The sequence below is a fragment of the Nothoprocta perdicaria genome, unplaced genomic scaffold (genome assembly GCF_003342845.1).
Source record: "Nothoprocta perdicaria isolate Ctin4 unplaced genomic scaffold, notPer1 scaffold_317, whole genome shotgun sequence".
NCBI lineage: Eukaryota > Metazoa > Chordata > Aves > Tinamiformes > Tinamidae > Nothoprocta > Nothoprocta perdicaria.
This window is the reverse complement of record NW_020455552.1, coordinates 504,488-523,590: the sequence shown is the minus strand read 5'-3', so window position 1 is coordinate 523,590 and position 19,103 is coordinate 504,488. Positions and strand designations below refer to the sequence as shown.

General features: G+C 56.5%; 1 protein-coding gene across 1 annotated transcript in view; it reads left to right on the top strand.

Annotated features, from left to right (window-relative positions):
* Positions 1–19,103, top strand: part of KSR2 (kinase suppressor of ras 2) — a 49,316-nt gene that overhangs the window by 13,111 nt on the left and 17,102 nt on the right. The window contains exons 5-10 of the mRNA XM_026042882.1: positions 4,729–4,910; positions 12,654–12,723; positions 13,092–13,175; positions 14,268–14,335; positions 15,123–15,241; positions 16,436–16,604. Of these exons, the coding sequence (XP_025898667.1) occupies positions 4,729–4,910; positions 12,654–12,723; positions 13,092–13,175; positions 14,268–14,335; positions 15,123–15,241; positions 16,436–16,604 (692 nt within the window). The remainder of the gene's footprint in view (positions 1–4,728; positions 4,911–12,653; positions 12,724–13,091; positions 13,176–14,267; positions 14,336–15,122; positions 15,242–16,435; positions 16,605–19,103) is intronic.

Here is a 19,103-nt window from a genome sequence, read left to right as displayed (position 1 = left end):
CCGCGCATCAGCTTTACGTCCTGTCTCCCGTTAATCGCAAACCCGTCCGCGTAACGCACGAGCTTGCGTATGTTCTCAAGGAGATTTCCTTGTCCTATATCTCTGCAATTGCCTTCAAGATATGAATTTGGATAGGGTTAGGCATGCTGATGGAAAAGATGCTTATCCGGAGCCTCGTGCCGCTCACCTTCACTGCCCTTAGGCTTGTTGACGTTCAGGTTCTTTCTTGGTGCTTTTTGGTATCCTGGATGGAGGAAGATACCCATCTGAACGGCTGGGAGAGCGTGTATCCATTTTTAGTTTTCCTTTTCCCTTGTGTTCTTCCCAGCTCTAACTCGGCCGCTGCCCCGAGTTCCCTTCCGCAGGGCTGGACGTGGGGGCACGCTCTGCTCTGGTGTTTCCTCCGTCGCGCGTACCGGAGAAATGGGGCAGAACAGGGCATTTCTTGTGTCGTTTGGCAGCGGCCTCCAGCAGCACTTCACATTTCCAAAGCCCTCAGACTGCTGTAAATGGGGTCTGTGTGAGCCGTGAGGAGGGGACAGCAGAAGGGACGGGCTCCTTTGGCCGCTCAGCGGCAGGAGCAGTCGCTCGTGATGGGGCTACTTGTTCCTGCCATCTGCAAGGGCCACACGGCCAGCTGTGGGTTGGAGCATTTTCACCCCAAGAAACAGGGCTCCGAGCTGCCTTTCCTGAAGGATTTCCCTGGTCAGCATCGTCACAGTGCTTGCGTTGAGTGCTGGGTGAGTTCTTGTCTACAGACCCAGCTCAGAACCACCGTGGCTCGAACAGCATTTGGCCACATCTAGCGTGGTGGCAGGAGACCTACCTGGAGCTGGCGCTTGAGACYGCCTCATCCGACTGGCACGTGGCTGTTGGGAAGCAGGGGGTGAAGCACGTCCCGCTGGGATGCCCCAGGTAGAGAGGTGAGCGAAGGAATCTGGCTCRCAAAACCACGGGCCCAGAGGTGATCTGCCCTGTTCTCTCAACGCTGAGCAGCCCGTGCTCAGCCTGCCCCTCGGAGGCGTTATCCGAGTTGGGCTTAAACATTTCTCAGTGATAGATCATTTATTATAAAGCTCTGTAACCTTTATAACAGCAATGATTTCCCCAGTATCAATTCCAACCAGCGTTTCTGCATAGTAGATCGATCACTTATTATTCCGCCTGGCTTCACTGCACAAGATAACGCCGCTGTTCCCTGTCCCTCTGAATGCAGCTGAGCTTGGGAGTGTGGATGGGCTCTTGGTGCGGTGGGATCAGTGCCGGCTCCTGTCACAGGGCAGGCRCGTGCAGCAGGATGCTGCTAAAAGGTGCAAATAGCCCCTGAGCCGGGTTGTGCTGCCTTGTTTGTCTCCTGTGCTGTCTGCAGGCGCAGAGACCTGCCCGGTACCTTTGCAATGGGCAGAGGGTTAGAAGGGGGAGACTTTTGGGAACAAAACAAGCCCCATCCACGTCTGTTTTCCAATAACCTTCCCGATGTATCGCTGCGCCTTCGGCGTCGCAGCGGCTCTGGACGGTCTCGGCAGCGAGGTGCAGCCTCCGTGGCGAAGCGGCGCTCCGTGCAATCGCGGCGCCGCGCTTCGCCTTAGGTGTGTCGTTAATGTTAATTACTGCCGTGGCATTGCAGCAGGAGCTCTGCCCGGCTCGCCAGGCAGACTTTTCCCTGTGTCCTTTAACGAGGAGTCGAGGATTCTCTTGCCACTCGAGGAGCCGGGCGCGTGATGATGAATTTAGATGAGAGTTAATGTCGTTGTCCCGGCGGGTGGCCGTGTCGCGGCCCTTGTGCCACCGAGTGATGGGCTGGGTCCCCATGGGGGGACAGCGAGGGACATGGCCCGGGCTGGGGCTGTGCTTGGCCATGGGGAAAACTGTTCCCTGTGGTGCAAATGCCAAAACATCCCAAGCAGAACCGCTGGGAATGCGGCTGCAGCCGGAGGGACCTCGACCGCGGCATCGTTTCCGTCATGCTCGCTTGGCTGGGGCGGGCGGCACAAAGCGGGGTTTATCCGCCCCGCTCCTTCCACACCCCTCAAGGAACAGGCCTGCGAAAACAGACCAACTTAATGAAAAACAGGAGTCTTCAGGATCCTGGCAATTAGCTTGGCAGGCTCCTTCCGCCCCGCGCTGCTGCCCTGCCACAGGGCCCGGCTTTTGGCGAGGAAAACTTCCAATTTGGGGCAAATTCTCTTCAAAGCCTTGCCGAGCTTTATAATTTGCAGCCTGGATAAAAAAGAGTAGCGCTACAAAAAGAGAATAAGAGATCAGTGAGAGTCACACCTGAGCATCCAGCCGTCCCGCGGAAGCAAGGACGGGCACTTGGATAAATATTTAACCACCAAGGCTTTGATATGAAGAAGCTGCTTTCCTGCTGGCCAGGGCAAGAGGGGTTTTGTTGCCTCGTACAGTAATGAGGAGGATAAATGAAGCAGCATCCTTTCCTGCCATATCAAGCTAATATTGCCTGGAGCTTGTTCAGCTCAGGACTCAGAACGAGGAAACTCCACCCATGCACACAGCTCCGCAGGCTGAACTAAGCTCCCGGATTTCCCAGCACATTTCCCTTGGACCCTCAGGGTGCCGAGGCCACTGGCTTCCTACGGAAAGGGGAGGCCGCTCTTCCCGCAGGGAAAAGCGCGGGAGGCGCCGCTGGGCACCGCGCTGCCGGGCACAGAGTGAGCGCTTGGGCTTCGCCTCGCTCTCGTTTAATACCGAGTGTTGGGCAATTAAGCCAGGCAAAAGGCCATCAATCTTCCAGGCTGGATCCTGATGGAGGCCGTGCACTTAAGCCCGGGCAGCAGCAAGCTTYAATCCTTGTGGAAAGCTGAAATGCAAACATGTTTTTTAAATTTTTCTCCCCGCACACAGCCCCCKCTTGCTTTTCCCTCTCTCCCAAAGCAATTCTTGCACAGGGACCGCAGCGCATTAGAGACGAGAAAAGGAGGAGACGGAACCTGAACCAGGCAGCCACGGAGGCCAAACCTCCCGTGCCTGTTAAATCACCCCTTTTAATTTTGATTGCTCTTAGCGGGAGCGTTCTCGAGCAACACCGAAGGCTGCGGGCGGCTCCCCTGCATCTGCCCCTTTCCATCTCTCATCTCTCGGGGAGGCTTGAGCCTGCAAATGCCACCAGGACTTTCGCTTGTGCAACTGGAGAAAGACTCTGCATCCCTTTYGGAGGGTGGAAACGTGCGTTTGGGAGTGCTGCGGGACAAATACGCAATTGCTGCGATTTTTCTTCATTATTTTTGAATAGGAAGCTGTGAGTAACGCGGCGCGCGGGCGAGCGAGCGGGGCCAGGTGCGCTGGGTTTTGTGCGTGCCAGGTGCCTGCCCGGCATCTATAGGAGCTGCCGCGTGCCGGGATGCCGGCGCGGGACTGCGCGGACAGCGCCTGTCAACGCGCTGAAAGGAGGGCCGGGCCGCTCGCTCCGTGCCTGTCAGGGGCTTTCACTGCTAGTGAAAGCATCAATATCCCTTTTTTTTCCTTTTTTTTTTTTTGGAGCTGCTGATAAGCGGTTGACTTCTTTGGCGTCGCAGGTGGGGATGGTGCCTTCAATAGGGATGGATGCCGAAAGCAGCGGGAATTCAGCGYGGTGGCCTTTGCAAACGGCCCGTCCTTGTGCGTCCTACATAAAATCACATACCTGCCACCCGCATGTGTGACCTCACGGGGTCTGACCCCGAGCGGCTGCGTATAGAGGGTCCCCTTTGCGCTCACCTTCCGTCACCCTGTTGGACTGTGGTGGCTTAGGGTGCTCGGGTGGGTTTTTTTCTTCTTTCCTCCTTATTTCCCCCCCAGAAAGATAGAAAAGCAGAAAAATAGCTCTCTGCCCAAAATCAGTCATCCTTCCTCATAACGAGAGCTGTCAGCAGCCCTGCACGGCGAGGAAATGATGCGCTCGGTAAATAGTTGCTCTGGAGCTGATTTATGGGTGGAAAACAATAAGATTACGGTGGCTAATGGGTGCGTGGCAGGAAGCTCTTTGGGGTCTCGGGCGCTGCGTGCAGGACCCTGCGGAGCCCTCCGAGCGGCCGCTGCGTTTTTCCTGTGCGGGGAAGCAATTAGCGGTTTAATGTTCGCTGGTAACGAGGGCCGCCAAGGGCAGCGCGGTCATTTCCTCCCCGTTGGCAGGCCCAGATGCCCCAGGCAGCGCTGGCAGCTCCGGCTTTTCGGGGCCGCTCGCTCCGCACCTTGCCCGCTCCGCTGCTCCTGCATTTCTCCCCCTGATTAAAACCCCAGCGCCACGAGCAGGAATGCCCCGGGCTCGATGAAAGGCAGCTGGGGAAATGGGCCAGTGGTCGAGGTAGTCAACTGTGCCCACAGGTGTGTGTCGAACATCTGGATTTCTCCTCCCTGGGGGTATGTGGCTCTGGGAGGAGGATGCAGGGTGACTTTCTAGACCTGCTTCCACCACCTCCATGGGGCTGGGTGGCCTCTGCCCCCAAGAGGCTTCCGAACCAYGCGCCCAACACGGCAGGATGCAGAATCCTCAAACAAGGCATGTCCTTGGAGACTTCATGAAAACAGGCGACAGTGGGTGAACATGGACATGTTGACATCACTGGCAAGTAAAAGGCTGATAAAAATGGTTAATAACAGGCGTGTGGGTGACTAGAGGCATGCAGCCCCTTGGGTGTATGGCGTGTTTTGGGGAGGCTGCTGTGGCCTTGGGGGAATATCCCCTCCAGGTTCCTTGCACTTCACTCTCCTCCTTCCTCTGCTTTCCAGAACAAAGAAAAAGAACAAGCCCTTGAACCTCAAGATCCACAACAGCGTGGGCAGCTGTGAGAACATCCCCGCGCAGCGCTCCCCGCTGCTCCCGGAGCGCTCCCTGCGCTCCTTCTTCGTGGGATACCCGCCCTTCCTGCCCTCCACRCCGCCCGTCCACACCGAAGCCACCTTTTCTGCAAGTACGTCCCATACGTCCCATCGCGATGGCTTCTCCTTCCTTTCCCTTTTTTTGTTGTCCCTGGGGTGGAGTGTTCAACATGCTTTGCTTGAGGCCATGCATGAGATGCGACCACAGGGAAGCTCTGGGAGAGTCTGACTTTGCATCCATAATGGATAAATGCATGATGGCCAACTGCTGGATAGATGCCAAAAGGTGCTCTTGTTTATGTTTTGGGGTGAAACGTGCTGGTATTAGCACAGTGTGCAAAAGGGATGAGCTTGGCACACTGCCCCTGGGGGCCTGTCTGCCCCAGGACACCTTGGTGCCACCTCCAGTCGCAGTTGGGARCTCTGGAGGTGCTCCAGACCTTGGATGAGCTGTACTGGGCACCCGTTGTAAGGGGGAGCTGATGACGAGCATGTCCCCCCACAGGTGCTTTGTGTGGGTGTCTGAAGCTGCATGGATACAGCTGTGGACAGATGTGGTCTCGTGTCCTGACGGTGCATAGGTCCCTATGGGAGTGGGAAGGTGGCTGGTTTGGTTTGGAGACTCTCAACACGAGGGTCACTTCCCAAAGGCTCTCTTCCTAAACCCAACAGGAATTTGGCCGCCTTTTGTTTCTCTTTCATCAAGTCCTTCCTCCTCTTTGTCACCTTCTTTCTTTTCCCTTCTGTCCACTTGGTTCCCATCGGCAGCCGCCGATGGTTCCCGCTCGATCCTCCTGCGTGGCCTCGGGCTCCCATCCCTGCTGTGTGTACCCGGGAAGCGCTCAGTGCGGGGCAGGTAGAGCGATCCTGGGGCCACAGCCTCTCCCAGGCCACCGCAAGGAGAAGAGCTTGAGATTTATTTATTTTCACCCCAATCAGCTGCCGTTCGGAATTGTTGAAGGGTCCTCGGGGTATATCTGGCATCCTTTTACTCCCATTTCTGTGGCTCTGGGGACAATGGGACCTGGCAGGAGCTCTGCAGGCAGGCGACGTTATTTATAGAGAGATGTCCAACTACCTGACTCTTGCTGGCATGGCCAGTGGATTTGCCTGGAGTGAGGGTATTTTTGGGTATCGCTCTTCACCCCGCGGCCTCAAATGAATCTAACTTGCTGCCTGCAACGAGGGGGAAGTAGTGGACCAGAAACCAGGGAATCAAGCCCATTCTCAGCACACCGCCGATGTGTCGTGTTGCATTAGGTTTCCTCATGCATCAGCGTTCGATTACGTTCCGTGGTGTGATAACCTGATGCAATGTGGCATAGCAGAAACGCGCCGCAATGAGAAGTGATGGACTCTCGAGTGACTAACGCTGCTGCAGAGGTGGCTTTTTCCACTGCCCTCCCCCTGGTCCTCTAGCTTGGATGGCTGCTGCAGTCATTCATGGTTGGAGCCGGACAGGAGCCGTCAGGAGAGCGAATTGGCCGCACGGGCACGTCTCTGTTGAAGGGTTTTAGCAACGGGCAAGACGTGGCTTTGTAGGTAAAACCTCGGAGCAGGAGGGGCTGGGCTGTGGTCTGCATCCCCATAGGGCTGTGACCCTATAGGAAAGCCAGACACGTCTTGCAGGTGGCAGCTGGTGGCAGTCCTGTGACGCTGGGGCCGGCGGAGGTGAGGGCAGGGATGGCTCATCAGGGAGAGGCCGTTATGTGAAGAGCTTAATGGAGCTTGAAGCCAGGGCTCATTATGTAGCAGGGAGAAATGAGTTATGCCCAGCGGTGCCAGAGCAGACTTATTTGTGGGGAGGAGTGACCATCTCTGCGGCGCGTGTCAGGCTCTGGTGTGCTGCTCTTGGCTTCCCCTTGGGCGCTTGCACCCCAAGGCCTTGCCCCTTCTCGCTTGTGGGACCTCATGGGTCAAGACAYGGGAATTACTCCTTGTCTGGTCCAGCCCCTTGTGCCTCCAGAGCTGCTGGTGTTTTTCATTGCCTACCCTAGTCAACACTGCCTTGGTCCTGCCTGCCATGAGCTGTCCCAGGCCTCTAGGAGGGACGGGGATACACATCAATGTATTGCCTTCCCAAGGACCATCCCTCCTTAAAGCCATTAACATCCCAACTGGAAGAGTCCTCTTCCCTTTCTCTCATYGTGGTGTAGGATCAGCCCTGGAGACAGGCTGGATTGACGTGGAATTGCTTGTCTAAGCTGCCGAAACAAAAAATGTTGTTGCTGTCGTATTAAGATGCCAGCGAAGAGCCTCGCAAGCCCTTTCCGAGACCTCTATCTCTCAGGCTGAAGGATACTGTCTCTCGATGATTTCTTTTCAACGCCCGGCTGGTCCTGCGGCCGGTGGCAGGAGCATGCTCCTATCCGAACCGTCTCTGCTCCTTATCGGATGGCACTGATGTGGACATGCTCGTTCTGTTTTGTTTTCCATAGCAGATGTGCCCTCATTGGGATATGTTTTTGCCAGATGATCCAGMGAACAAGGCTGGTGAGGCAGGATGAAAGATGGGGTGTGGATGTGGTCTTTGCTAGGGCAATTTTATTCCTGTTGAGGAGTAGCCTGTTCCTGTTGAGGGTTTATTCCTCTCCCTTCAGAATATCTTCTTCCCCACGCTCTTTCTCCATCAAGCCCTGGTGGAGTTGGATCTTTTCTTTTTTTTCTACCATCAGCTGCCAGGTCTCCTCCATTTCCTTTGAACCTGGTGATCCCAAGGAACTTTCCAACCTGTGATACAYGTATATGCACAAGTGCTCATGGATCCTAGCATCCCTGAGTGCAAGAGAGAAGATAGTTCATCCCAGTTGGATCCAAAGACCRTCTCTTGGTGCCTCTGGTCACTCCCTGTCACAAGCCTCGTGACCTGTTAGCCTAGCTTAGAGCCTGTTAGCTTAGAGACAACAGACAGGAGTTGACAGCCCATCACTTTGCTAGGAGCCAGAAATCAGGTGGGATCTTCAATTTTTTAGGAAGAGTCTATGTCTAGTGTATCCTGTGCCCCTTCCTCTCTGCTATCTGAGTGMCCTGAAGCTGGTTGGCACCACCAATGTGCCTGTGCCCTCTGCCTGTCCTCTGCTCTGCTGCAAGCCTGGCCAGAGCACTCTCACCACGTGGATCAAACTGTTCTCTTGAGGCCTCCAGGATAGGCCAACAACATAGTTTCTTTCTTATACTATTAAAAAAAAAAAAAAAAAAAAGGAAAGAGAAAAATGGAAGGACAAAGGGGTGGAAGGGCATGTTGCATGTCCCTTTGCAGGTCTAGGACAGAGAAAATGAAGCAGTTTTCCAGATGACTGAACTGTTTCACGCTCAGATCTAGCGTGGAGACCTTCCTGGAGGCCTCTCCCCCAGGAGATGAATGTTGGCTGGTTCCTTGCATCCCTGTGCATGGCCCAGCTTTAGCCCTGGTGACTCTGGAAACAGTCTTGGGGGAGCTGGTTTCTCCGCAGGCTTGGACTTGCAAATCCTCACAGATCCGATTAGTTCTAATTTTTCCAGGGTCTGCAGGAAGTGCTGATGTGGTTCGGAAAGCAGAGCAGGGAAGCATGGGCCATAGGAGAGACCTCACGGGACAGGACACTAGTCGGATCGTGACCCTTCCCTGCGGGACACTCTTGCTGCAGGAGCAGGGACAGAGTTGGAAGGTGGCTCTTGCTTGGGTGGGTTCCCACCCCACTGTGATGGTCACTGTGACCCTCAGCACCCAGAGGTGCGTGAGAGGGCATGATGTGCCCTTCCTCCAGCCATAGCCAATGTTTGATGCTCTAGCCAATGCAACATAATACGACCCATCTGGTGATTGGACCTCTTGGATCCTGCGCCTGGCCCCGTCTCCTGGCTTTGTGACCAAGGACTAGCAGCATCTGCAGTTGAGGGCTCTGGTTTTGCCTTCCTGGGGTTTAGGGCTGCTAAGCGGTGGTGGCCGAGCAAGCTGCGAGTGCTGAAATGCCACCCGTACCTTCTGTTTCCCAGTTCCCTAAGCTGCTGTGAGAAAGCCCTGCGCAGGACTGGCCTTGAGGCACGCCTGACAGGCTGTGGTGAGGATTTATGGAGCTAATAATGTCCGGTGGCTCCAGCCCTGGGAGCCTTGAGCTTCTGGCTGCTCCTTTCTGCAGACCAAGAGCTGATGCTGCTGTGAAGAGCACAGGGGCGAGAAGAGGACAAGTCCACATGAGCCTTCCCACTAGTGCTGCCCCAGCCGGACCTCCTGTCGGCAGGGAGCTTTCCAATGAGGTGTAGTTTTGTGTTTAGTGACCATCGTTGGCTTCCTTCTCCTTGAGCTCGCCCTGTTCCCCCTTGCACCCAGGCAAAGACACCCAGGACCCTGTGGCCCTATCTGCTCCTGATGGCAAGTCCAGCTTGGACCTCAGTCCCAGTGGCTTTGGTTTTGCCGGAGCCCCGTCCCCAGGTGGCTTGGCAGCGTTGCGGTGTCTGTAGTGTTGACCTGCTCCCGAGAGCAGCGCTGCAGAGAGGCTGCCGAAGCCGCCTCCGAGGGCGGAGGATTTCCCATTCCGGCGATTTTAGGCCGAGCAGGAAGAATACGGCTCTGTCTGCTTAAGCCTAATTGACCCTGCGAGGCTCTGAACGGGGGAAAAAGTCACAATAGGAGCATTTAAGCGAGTGAAGTGACTGAACGTGCCGTCCTGGCTGTATAAACCACGTTGCCGTGCTGCAAAGTTGAACACTGTTATCCAGCAGCTTCTTACGGGCAGAGCGGGGGTGAGGGAGCAGCTCCTCCTTGGCCGCTCATCGTGAGCCCATGGGCAAAAGCTGCGGTTTTGTCCCAGCCTGCTGCAGCAGCGAGGCTCCCTCTGCTCCCGTGGAGGAGAAGACAAGTGCCATTGCTCCCATGGAGGAGAAGACCATTGCTCTAAGCCTTGCTGTCGCTGCATCTTTCTGCTCTCTGGAGATGCCTGGGCTGTGTCCGCTTTTGGCCCGAGACCTGGCTCTTCCCTAGTCCTCCATGCTTGGCCAGAGCGTGAAGGTGCCTCGCAGAGGATGCCTGCACCCTTGGATGCCTCCACAGGCAGGTTGACCTTCTCTGCTGACCGTCTCTGACTATCACTGCAGAGAGAAGGGTTTTCTTTGGCGTGCGGTCTCCTTACCACTCGAGGCGCAGATCTGGATGATGGGTGCCGTTGCTGGCACAATTTGAGGCACAGCTGGTGACTGCCTTGGCTCTGCTGGTTGGAGTTTTCTCAATCCAGTGCCGTTTTTTCCAGAACGTGATCTCTGTGGGCGAGAGATGGAAATCTCCATCCCTCCCACTAGGAAAGAGAAAGGTTATTTCAGTCGTAACAAAAGCCCCATGAACAGCCCTGCTCTAGCTTACGGATCGCACTCACTTTGCTAGCAGGGTGCTCAGAGCTGGGGTTTTATTCCCTGCAGAGTTGGTCCTGCCCTGTTTTGTGCTGGCATCGAGGTGGGAACTTTGTTCTGAAACGTTTTTCTTGCAGGGCTGGAACTGGCTCTCCAGTTGCCCTCTCCATGGGGCCTTCCCCCATGGGGCTGTTGGCTGCATTGTGGGGGCTGGATACGGAGAAGTCTCCTTGGCCATGCTTGGCCACCAAAGTCCAGTGATGGGAGATGGAGTAATGAGATGGAGATGAGGTGGCATTCAAGTGCGCCAGCTCCTGATGGTCAACAGCTGTGCAAGCCCCATTTCTGAGGATAGAGGTTGTGAAGATGGAGCAGAGATGTAGGAGGTGGCCTTTCCTCTGTGCCATTCCCTGTCTGTGTTCCTGCCTTGGGTAGGGTCCTTCCTCCGTTTGCTGGGGAGAGCTGTGTATTTTCAGCGAGGTCAAGAAGGCCATGTCTAGACTGGCCTTGCTCTTCACAGTCAAGACCTGTAGCACATGCTAGAGCCAACAGTTGACGCCGAAACGACTGGGTTGTGAATGAAGAGCTGTCATTGAGATGAGCTGTTTGGCACATGGTCTGCACTGCTCAGAGATGGTTTTAGTCTTAGCTGGCAAGGGTATGAGTCCAGAAGCAATATGATCCAGTCACAGTCGAGTGAAAATAGCGGTCACTAGCCCAGAGCAAGTGTTTGCCAATAGGGTGGTTTGTCTGTGGAGGACTCTTGAAGTAAGACCCCATGTGGGAGCAGGCTGGAGAGCAGAGCCCCAGCCCAGAGGTGAAGCACAGAGTTACCCCATAGCTCCTTGGCATCACCCCAAGTCACCCCAGGGCCACTCTCCAAGCTTGCTCCCGTCAGGTTTATCCATCTCACTCACACTGCTCAAAGGAGTTTGCGTTGTTTAGTGCCGAGGGAGGAGCAGGGCTTGGTTATCTGGTGGTCACCGCAGCAGAGAGCAAATCCAGACCGACTCCCCCTGTGCCAATGGAGGAACGGGCCAAAACGCAACCACAAGGGGTGCGACTCAATGTACCCACTTGAAATTACTTTGGGGCAACTGCTCTCATTGGCAAAATGGTAGGGTGCCCATGTGGATGCAAGAGTGATGGGCAAGTGGCACCATCTTTGGGGTACTTGGAGCATCCAGGTGCTGCTGGCCAGGAGCGATGCCCCAGGAGGGCTTGGAGGGTGCTGGGGACTTGCAGGGCCCATCAACCCTCGCTGGTGGCGGCGGCGGCAGGGGGGACATCTCACGTGTGCCGCGGGCAGCCGGGCGCGCGTCACGGCCGAGGCGCTCGCGGTGCCCCCGTCACCGCGGCTGTCACGGCTGCCTGTCACCGGTGGCAGCGGCGCCGCGGCGCCGAGCGCGCCTGTCACCCGGCCGGCAGCGCTGCCGCCGCCCCGCGCGCTGATCCCCGTCAAGCGGCGGCTGTTGATCCAAGGATAAACTGTGCCGAGCGGAGCGCCCGCCGCGGCCCTTCCCGGCCACCGCCGTCGGTGCCGTTCAACCCTTTCGCTGCCGCGTCTTGCATCCAGCTGGGAAACGCATCGAGTGCAGTGGGATATTATTTATTAGGGAAAATTCCTTCCCTCCATTCACCTGGGCATTTTCCCTGCTGCTCTGGCTGGTTTTTATTCCCCTCTGTTGCAGCCAGCACCTGTGCTGCTGCGATCTCTGTTTGCACGCTGCTGGCGCGCGGTTCATAAACTGCAAATTGCCGAGGTCTCACCTTGGTGAGGAGGTTAAAACCCCCAATGCACTTTAATAAAAACACCTTTAGAAAGCAATTAAAAGCCTGGGCCTCTTCCTGCATCCTCCCTCTCCCTCTGCTCTCTCCGGGCTGGAGCTGCAGCAGCTGCTGGTCTCGGTGCATCCAGGCCCGGTCTCGTGCTGGCCCGATTTTTGCTCCTCCAAAGCCTTGTGCGTGACGGCAAGCGCAGGCAGCCGCATGCAAATGTAACCTTCAGGCAGGGAGGGCAATTACAGTGCGCTCGGCCCGCGTTATGAAGCGGGATATTAAAGCAAACAGCGCTGCTCCCCGCGCGCACGGGTAATATCGAGAGCAAACTCGGCGAGCGATCTGGCGGGCGGCGCGGGCGCGCGGCCGGCTCCAGAGCCCTGCCCGGTGCCGCCGGCGCCCTCGTGTCTTAGTAATGAATTACCCGGCTGCGGCTTGGGCTTCACTCCCCCTTTTTCCTTGGGAAGCTTGGAGAGGGCCCTGGATTTGCATTCCTGCGTTGGCTGGAGATTGTGTGCATGTGCATATGTGTGCACAAGGGCATATGTACACACATGTGTGTGTGCATGGGGTTCCCCTGGGGCATCAGGGCGCCCTGGTCCATGCCAGGGTGCGGGAGCGCCCACTTGCCCCGCGGGAGCCATCACTTGGGAGGGGAGATCCGCCACCAGAGGGGCCGGGTTGCCGCGGGCCCACGCGCTGACGTGGGCTCGTCCCGCCGTGTCCCCCCGCAGACACGCTGTCAGTGCCTCGCTGGTCCCCGCAGATCCCCCGCCGCGACCTCGGAAACTCCATCAAACACAGGTACGGTGCCCCCGCGCACCCCGTCCCCTCCGCTTCCCGCTGCCCGGGCCCTTCCAGCGCTGCTCCATCCCTCCCTCCATCCCTCCCTCTCTCCCTTGCCGGGCCGGGGGGGCTCTGCACTCTCCCCAGGCTCGAAGCCCATTTAAAATTCACCCATGCCTGGTGTAGATAAGACACTATCAGTTAAAGGAAAAAAAAAAAAGTGTCTTATCAGCTGCCCTGCCGACCTTCACAATTTCCCCTTCCCTCTCCCCAGCGCCACGGAAAATCGCTGCGAGCAGCCGGGATGCACGCGGGGACACAGGGACAGGGCGGACCGGTGGAAGTGGCAGCTCTTACCCCTTCTCTCCCGCCGCTTCTCCCTGCAGGTTCTCCACCAAGTACTGGATGTCGCAGACCTGCACCGTGTGCGGCAAGGGCATGCTCTTCGGCCTGAAGTGCAAAAACTGCAAGTACGTTGGCACCGCAGACCCCTCGGAGGCTACCAAGCACTTTGCCATTTAATATTCATGTATATTTTAAAGTATTTTCCCTAAAAGTCTGGATTTTTCGAAAGGAAGCACAGTTTTCCTGCCTGCTCCCTGTTGTGCTCAGGGGTACTGGTTGGCATCCAGTCCCGGGGGCTGCACCACTGCCCCGTCCCCATCCCTCCTGGCCTTGTGAGCAAGGGCAAACACAAGGGATTTCTGCTAGGCTGGGGAGGAAAAAGCGGGTATAAACAAGCAAACAGCCCCAAAAGGAAGAGCCGCCGAGATCCCGCTCCCCAATGAATGCAGAACGCTTTCCCTAGGAAGCGCTTCCTAAGCGGCGCTCCTCGGCTCTCATTACCCAGCTCACTGGCTTGTATCTGCTAGAGTTTTTTTTCTTTTTTCCACCCTTTTGCACTTCATTTTTGGCATATTTTTTTCCCTTTGCTATCCCCACGAGCCGGAGCGGCTCGGGGTGATGGGACACGGCCGCTGCCTCCCTGCACGACCCGCGGCCCCGGGCACGGGACAGGCTCCGCGGGACAGAGCGGAGCCGGCGGAGCTGTAAATGGCCTCATTATTTGGGGGAAGCGCTCCCGATAAAGCTGGGATTCATGGAGAGCCAAAGGGAGGGAGGGGACCTGGTGGGAGGGATGCGGTTTCTTCCCCTCTGCCACGCTGGAATTGAATTAAGCGTAACCCTGTGGTCAGCAGGGAAAAGCAGACGGGGCTTTGGCCGAGTTTGGATGCCCTTGGGGCTGCGGGAGGAGGAGGCAGCAGCTCTTCGGCCTCTCTGGCTTCTTGCCTCCCCTGGGGACAATGGGAAGACCTGGTGGATGTGGTTTCTGATAGGACACTTGCATGTCCCCCTGCCCGGGAGTGATGGTGGGGTGAGGAGCATGTCCCCATCCTCATGTGGCAGCTGGACCAATAGCCCACTGGGTCCTTGTCCGGAACCTCCTTAATGGAAAGCAGCGAGCAAACGAGGCCTTGCAAAACGAGGATGTCCAACTGAGCGCCCCACACCCCTCCCATCCCTTTCCTTACGGATTCCTTCTCTTTGTTTTCCCCTGCTAGGCTCAAGTGCCACAACAAATGCACCAAAGAGGCCCCGCCGTGCCACCTGCTCATCATCCACCGCGGAGGTAAGGGCTGGCTCCTCCTCGCAGGCGCTTTCCGCTGCGGATCCTGCCCGCAAGCACCCCAGCCCCTCGGGAGGCTCCTGGTGGCCGCCGGGGCGCCCTGCGGAAAACTGCTACCCTCCGGAAAAATGCTACCCACCGTCTTTTCCGCTTGTAGGGAGACGAGCCGGGCGGTGCGAGGCAGATTTGCATCCCAAACCGCTTCCACCCACCCTCCCCCTGCCACCTTTCCTTTGCAGATTCCCCACAGCTCGGGGTAAGTGCAACAGGTTTTAGCCTTTCGCTACCGGTGAAAGCTGGCCTGGGTGGAAGCGAGTCCCCGCGCCCGGCGCCGGACGCCACGAGGACGCGGGATGCCGCTCGCCACCGCTTCCCTTGCAGAGCTCGGTGGGCGCACGCGGGGAACGGGGCGGCGCTCGGTGTCCATCCGCCTCTGGCCGCTGCTGCATGTGCAATAGCACCCAAATATTCTGCCTTTTCGGAATATTCCTCCTTTTGAGAAGGGGAATGTGCGTAAGTTGCAAAGCTGTGGCGCTGGCGTGCGGCTGATCCCTTGCTCCAAGAACGGCCGAGCTGCGGGAGCTTGGAGTGCTTGGAGGCTGTGCATCCTTCTGGGAGCTGCTCCTGCACCCCGGTGCTTCCTCACCCCCGCGGAGGCTCCGCATGGAGAGTCTCTGGAGCCTGCAGCCCTCGCCCCTGAATCACCTCCTGCCCTGACTGCTCTCTTAAGTCTTCATTCTTTCTCTCTTCCCCCTCTCCATCCCTCGCCCCCTCTCCTGCCACGGTGCAGCGAGGCTAGTCCGGACCGAATCCGTGCCCTGCGACATCAACAACCCCCTGCGCAAGCCGCCCAGGTACTCGGACCTGCACGTGAGCCAGACGCTGCCCAAGACCAACAAAATCAACAAGGTGCGAGGCCGTGTCGCGCCGAGGCAGGGGCAGCGCGCGGGAGCACGGGGCCTCCAAGCAAACTTTCCGGTTTCTGGCAATTCCAGAGACTTTTTTCTCCAGAAATTCCAGAGGATGAACTGCTCCTTGGTTCTTCTTTGGGGAACTTATCGAATCCCCCATGTCATTCAGGTTCTTGGGGGTGGCTTTTGACCCTCACTTTATTTTCCTTAACCTTTCCCCAACCATAGCATAATGGTGCTCATTATATAAATTTATGTGTGTGTATACATCTATCTATCTAAAAAGCTCTACATACATCTTTATACTTGGAAGGCTGCAGAGGAAACAGAGGTAGCACCAGTGCACATGAGTGTGCTAATAACATGTATGTATGTGCGTGTGTGTATGTGTGTATATATATATTTATGGGAAACGTACCCTGAGTACCCTTTATCCCAGAGCTGTCTCCCTTAATAGAGAGCAATTAATAAAAAAAATTAACAGAGGGCAAGATCAGCCAGGCAGACACAGGTATGACTCAGGACGTACGTGATGCACAGCTATGTCTCAGGACATATGTGATGCTCCAAAGACATTGACGGTCCTTTCAGATGTTTGTGAGTGGAGCCTCCAGCCCTCCTCCAAGCAAGGTGCTGGGTTTTTGGCTTGATATGAGGTCAACTGAAGCTGATGTCCCTACGGATCAAGCCCCAGGGAGGTGGGTCCCTCCCATGGGTTTATGTGGCCGTGTCTAGGAGACATAGACAGGCTTTGGGAAGCCCTCAACTGTGGTTGCACAGAATGGAGGGGCTTACAGGGAAGTCCTGTTTCATGCAAAATGTGACCTCAGTACAAACTGATGAAGACAAATGGCTTTGGAAAGTGCTGCTGCTGGGCTCTTAGGCTTTTTTGTGAAGGGTGAAATACTAACTCTTAGAGGGTCATGGCCAGCCAAGGTGTCATGGGTGGTGGGCTTAGAAGGGCTCAGAGCAGTGGACACAGCCCTCACTCTGCTCGTTGCAGGGATTTCTGAACCTCATGGGCACCTCCATCCTCCCCAGGCAGTGAGCAAGCCGTGAGGGATGCGGCTCCCTGCTTGGATGGAGATACCTCTCCGGCATGGAGCTGCTCACCATCCTGAGAGCCTCGGAGGGTCTAGCGTTGGGAAGAGTTGGCTGGCACCGCTCACCAGCTCTTCTCTCCTAACTGCAGGACCACATCCCGGTGCCCTACCAGCCGGACTCCAGCAGCAACCCCTCCTCCACGACCTCTTCCACGCCGTCCTCGCCGGCGCCGCCGCTGCCGCCCAGCGCCACGCCGCCGTCCCCGCTGCACCCCTCGCCTCAGTGCGCGCGGCAGCAGAAGCAGTTCAACCTGCCAGGTACTACCGTGCGTGCCCAGCCCTGACGAGAGGTGTCGCGTGAACTGCCTTGGGGAGGGAGACTTGGGATCGTGTCCCCTCGGGCGGCCTCAGCGTGGGGATCAGCGAGATCTGCTCACCTGCCCATGCTTTGCTAGGATGGGGAAAACTGGAGACAAAAGAGCAGCAAACCCAAGCTTAGGACTAGTGTAATTAGGATTGGAATGGAGCAGGAGTCTCTGGTTGAGAGCCCTGCTCAGAGCAGGGTCAGCTCTGAGGCCAGAGGAGGTTGCTCAGCAGGTTAGGCAGGCTGAGCTTGAAAGCCTCCCAGGTTGAAACCAGCACAAACTCTGCAGGCAACCTGTGCTGCTTGTTGCTGTTGAAGAGCTTCCAGGCATGACTTGTCCGTGATGCACGCCTCTGCGTGCTCATTGCCTCAATGGCCAACGGGCAGCAGGTTCTTACCCCTCTTCAAGGGCCACCTGAGGTGCCTTCACTGCGTCTTTGGGTTAATGCACCTCTAACAAGCTTGTTCTCAGGATCGGACCACAGGGACACACGGAGCAACAGAAGGGAGAAGCTGATCCTGGAGAATGTCTGATCACTTTGGCCTATGGAATCTTCTCTGTCTATCTCCGTACTGAGGTCTGGAGAGGCCCATTTGCCAAGGAGAGGCTTCCAGAGCTCAGTCTTTTCAGGGAAGTCAGAAGAGCTAACTTGCTTACAGTGTGTGGGTCCCTGGGCAAGAGGGGACTCTAGTGCTAGAGGACAGTGAGGGTCAGTGGCTGGAAGCCACAGCCAGGTGATTTCAGGCTAAGAGGCAGCAGGAGCATTTCACAGAGGGCCATCAATCCTGGGGAGATGTTGTCAGGGGAGGTGACATGTTCTTTATGCTTTGCAGTCTTGCTGGCAGTGTGGTGGTGCCGTTGGGGAAGCAACCCTATAAATTACTCTGAAATTAGAGGCCAGGGCAGGGCTGGCTGGGTGAGGCAGCAGAAATGCAGCAGTTGTGTTGCAGGGCTGGAAGAGCCTATTCTGGCCTACAGATCTGTTGATTGTCTGTCCCAGTGCTGCAGATGTTTGAGGACACCCCCGGGACAGTGTTGCAGCCCCAGGAGAGGTCCCTCGCCTGGAGGTGATGGCTCAACTTGTATACTGGAAGCATTGAGGGGCATCAGGCTTCCCCGGCCATCACCTTCTCTACCTGGACACTCCAGGAAAGGACTGGGGATGGGAGGAAGAGTGGACGTTGTGACCTGCTGAAAGAGCCCAAGATGAGATCTCTCCAGACTGCAGAAGCTGGGATTTGGGCTGCTTGCAGCAGTGGGTTCCCTCAGCTGAATCCCTAGGAAGACTCCTGTTCCCTTTGTGTGGGTCATGCCTGGCAGGCCGGTGCCCTGTGGCTCTGAGGACCGGTACCCAGGGACCCAACCAGACCTAGTGACCTGCCACATGGCCACGGCCTCCGAGGCCCTCGGTGCTGCCCCTCTCTGATGGCGCCTCAGCCACGAGGTCAGGATCTCTCTGCTCTTCCTGGCTGCGAGCCCGGGCACTGATGCGCTGCCAGCTCTCGGGATGGGGAGATGCCAGAGCCAGACGGCTCCTTCGTGCTCTGGTAATTCGCCTGCGCTCCTCTCCATTCCTCCCCTTGCATCTTGACAAGCCTTTAGATAGGGTGGAGGAGGAGAAAGGCTGAAGAGGGGGGATTTGACTGGCAGGATCCGTTGCCGTGGTAACCACCGTTTCCCAAAACTGAGGGAAAAGACATCAGCTCAGCTCCCCGGTCTCCAAGCTCGCGCCTGGCACCTCAAGCTGCCTGTGGCCTCGCAGCAAATTCCCCCTTGCTGGAGCGTGCCGGGAATTCAGCCGGGATGATGGAGGGGAGAGCTGAGAACACTGCAGGTATCGAGAGGAAGAGCTTGGTACCAGCCGGGCAGTAGCTCAGTGTTTTTTGAAAGCCTTTGCATACGTGTAGCCAACTATGCTCCTCATCCCCCCGGCTGGGGCAGAAGAGGCAGCAGAGCTGCGCCCATCCCGTGGTCACTCCGGCAGAGCCAGCTCTCCCAAGCCTCTCGTGGGCTCCAAGACCTCCGAGCAGAAGCTGCAACTTGCAAAGAGCAAAGCACAGGATTTGCTTCCACACGTGTATGAAAACATTGGTGTTGGTCAAGCCAAAGCCAGCCTAGTGCCAAGTCTGGTTTCTGTAGACAGCGGATGTCTGAGATGCTCTGCAAGGACATGGAGAGCTGTGCATCCAAGCAAGCCAATGAAATGTGGAAAACAAACGTAACAAAGAAACATTTGGAATTTAGCCTAATATTCTTCTGTTGGACATAAAACTTGCGGTAGGAGCCAGTTTGATACAATTTCTTCGCCAGCTTTTATCTTCATGCATGGGAGATCCTTGGTGCTTTAGAGCAGCCTCATCAAGACGGTCATCTTGGGGATTAGGATTTGTGCTTGGAAACTGATACAGTGACTTTTCCTCTGGAATTACCTTTGAATCTCCTTTGATCTCAG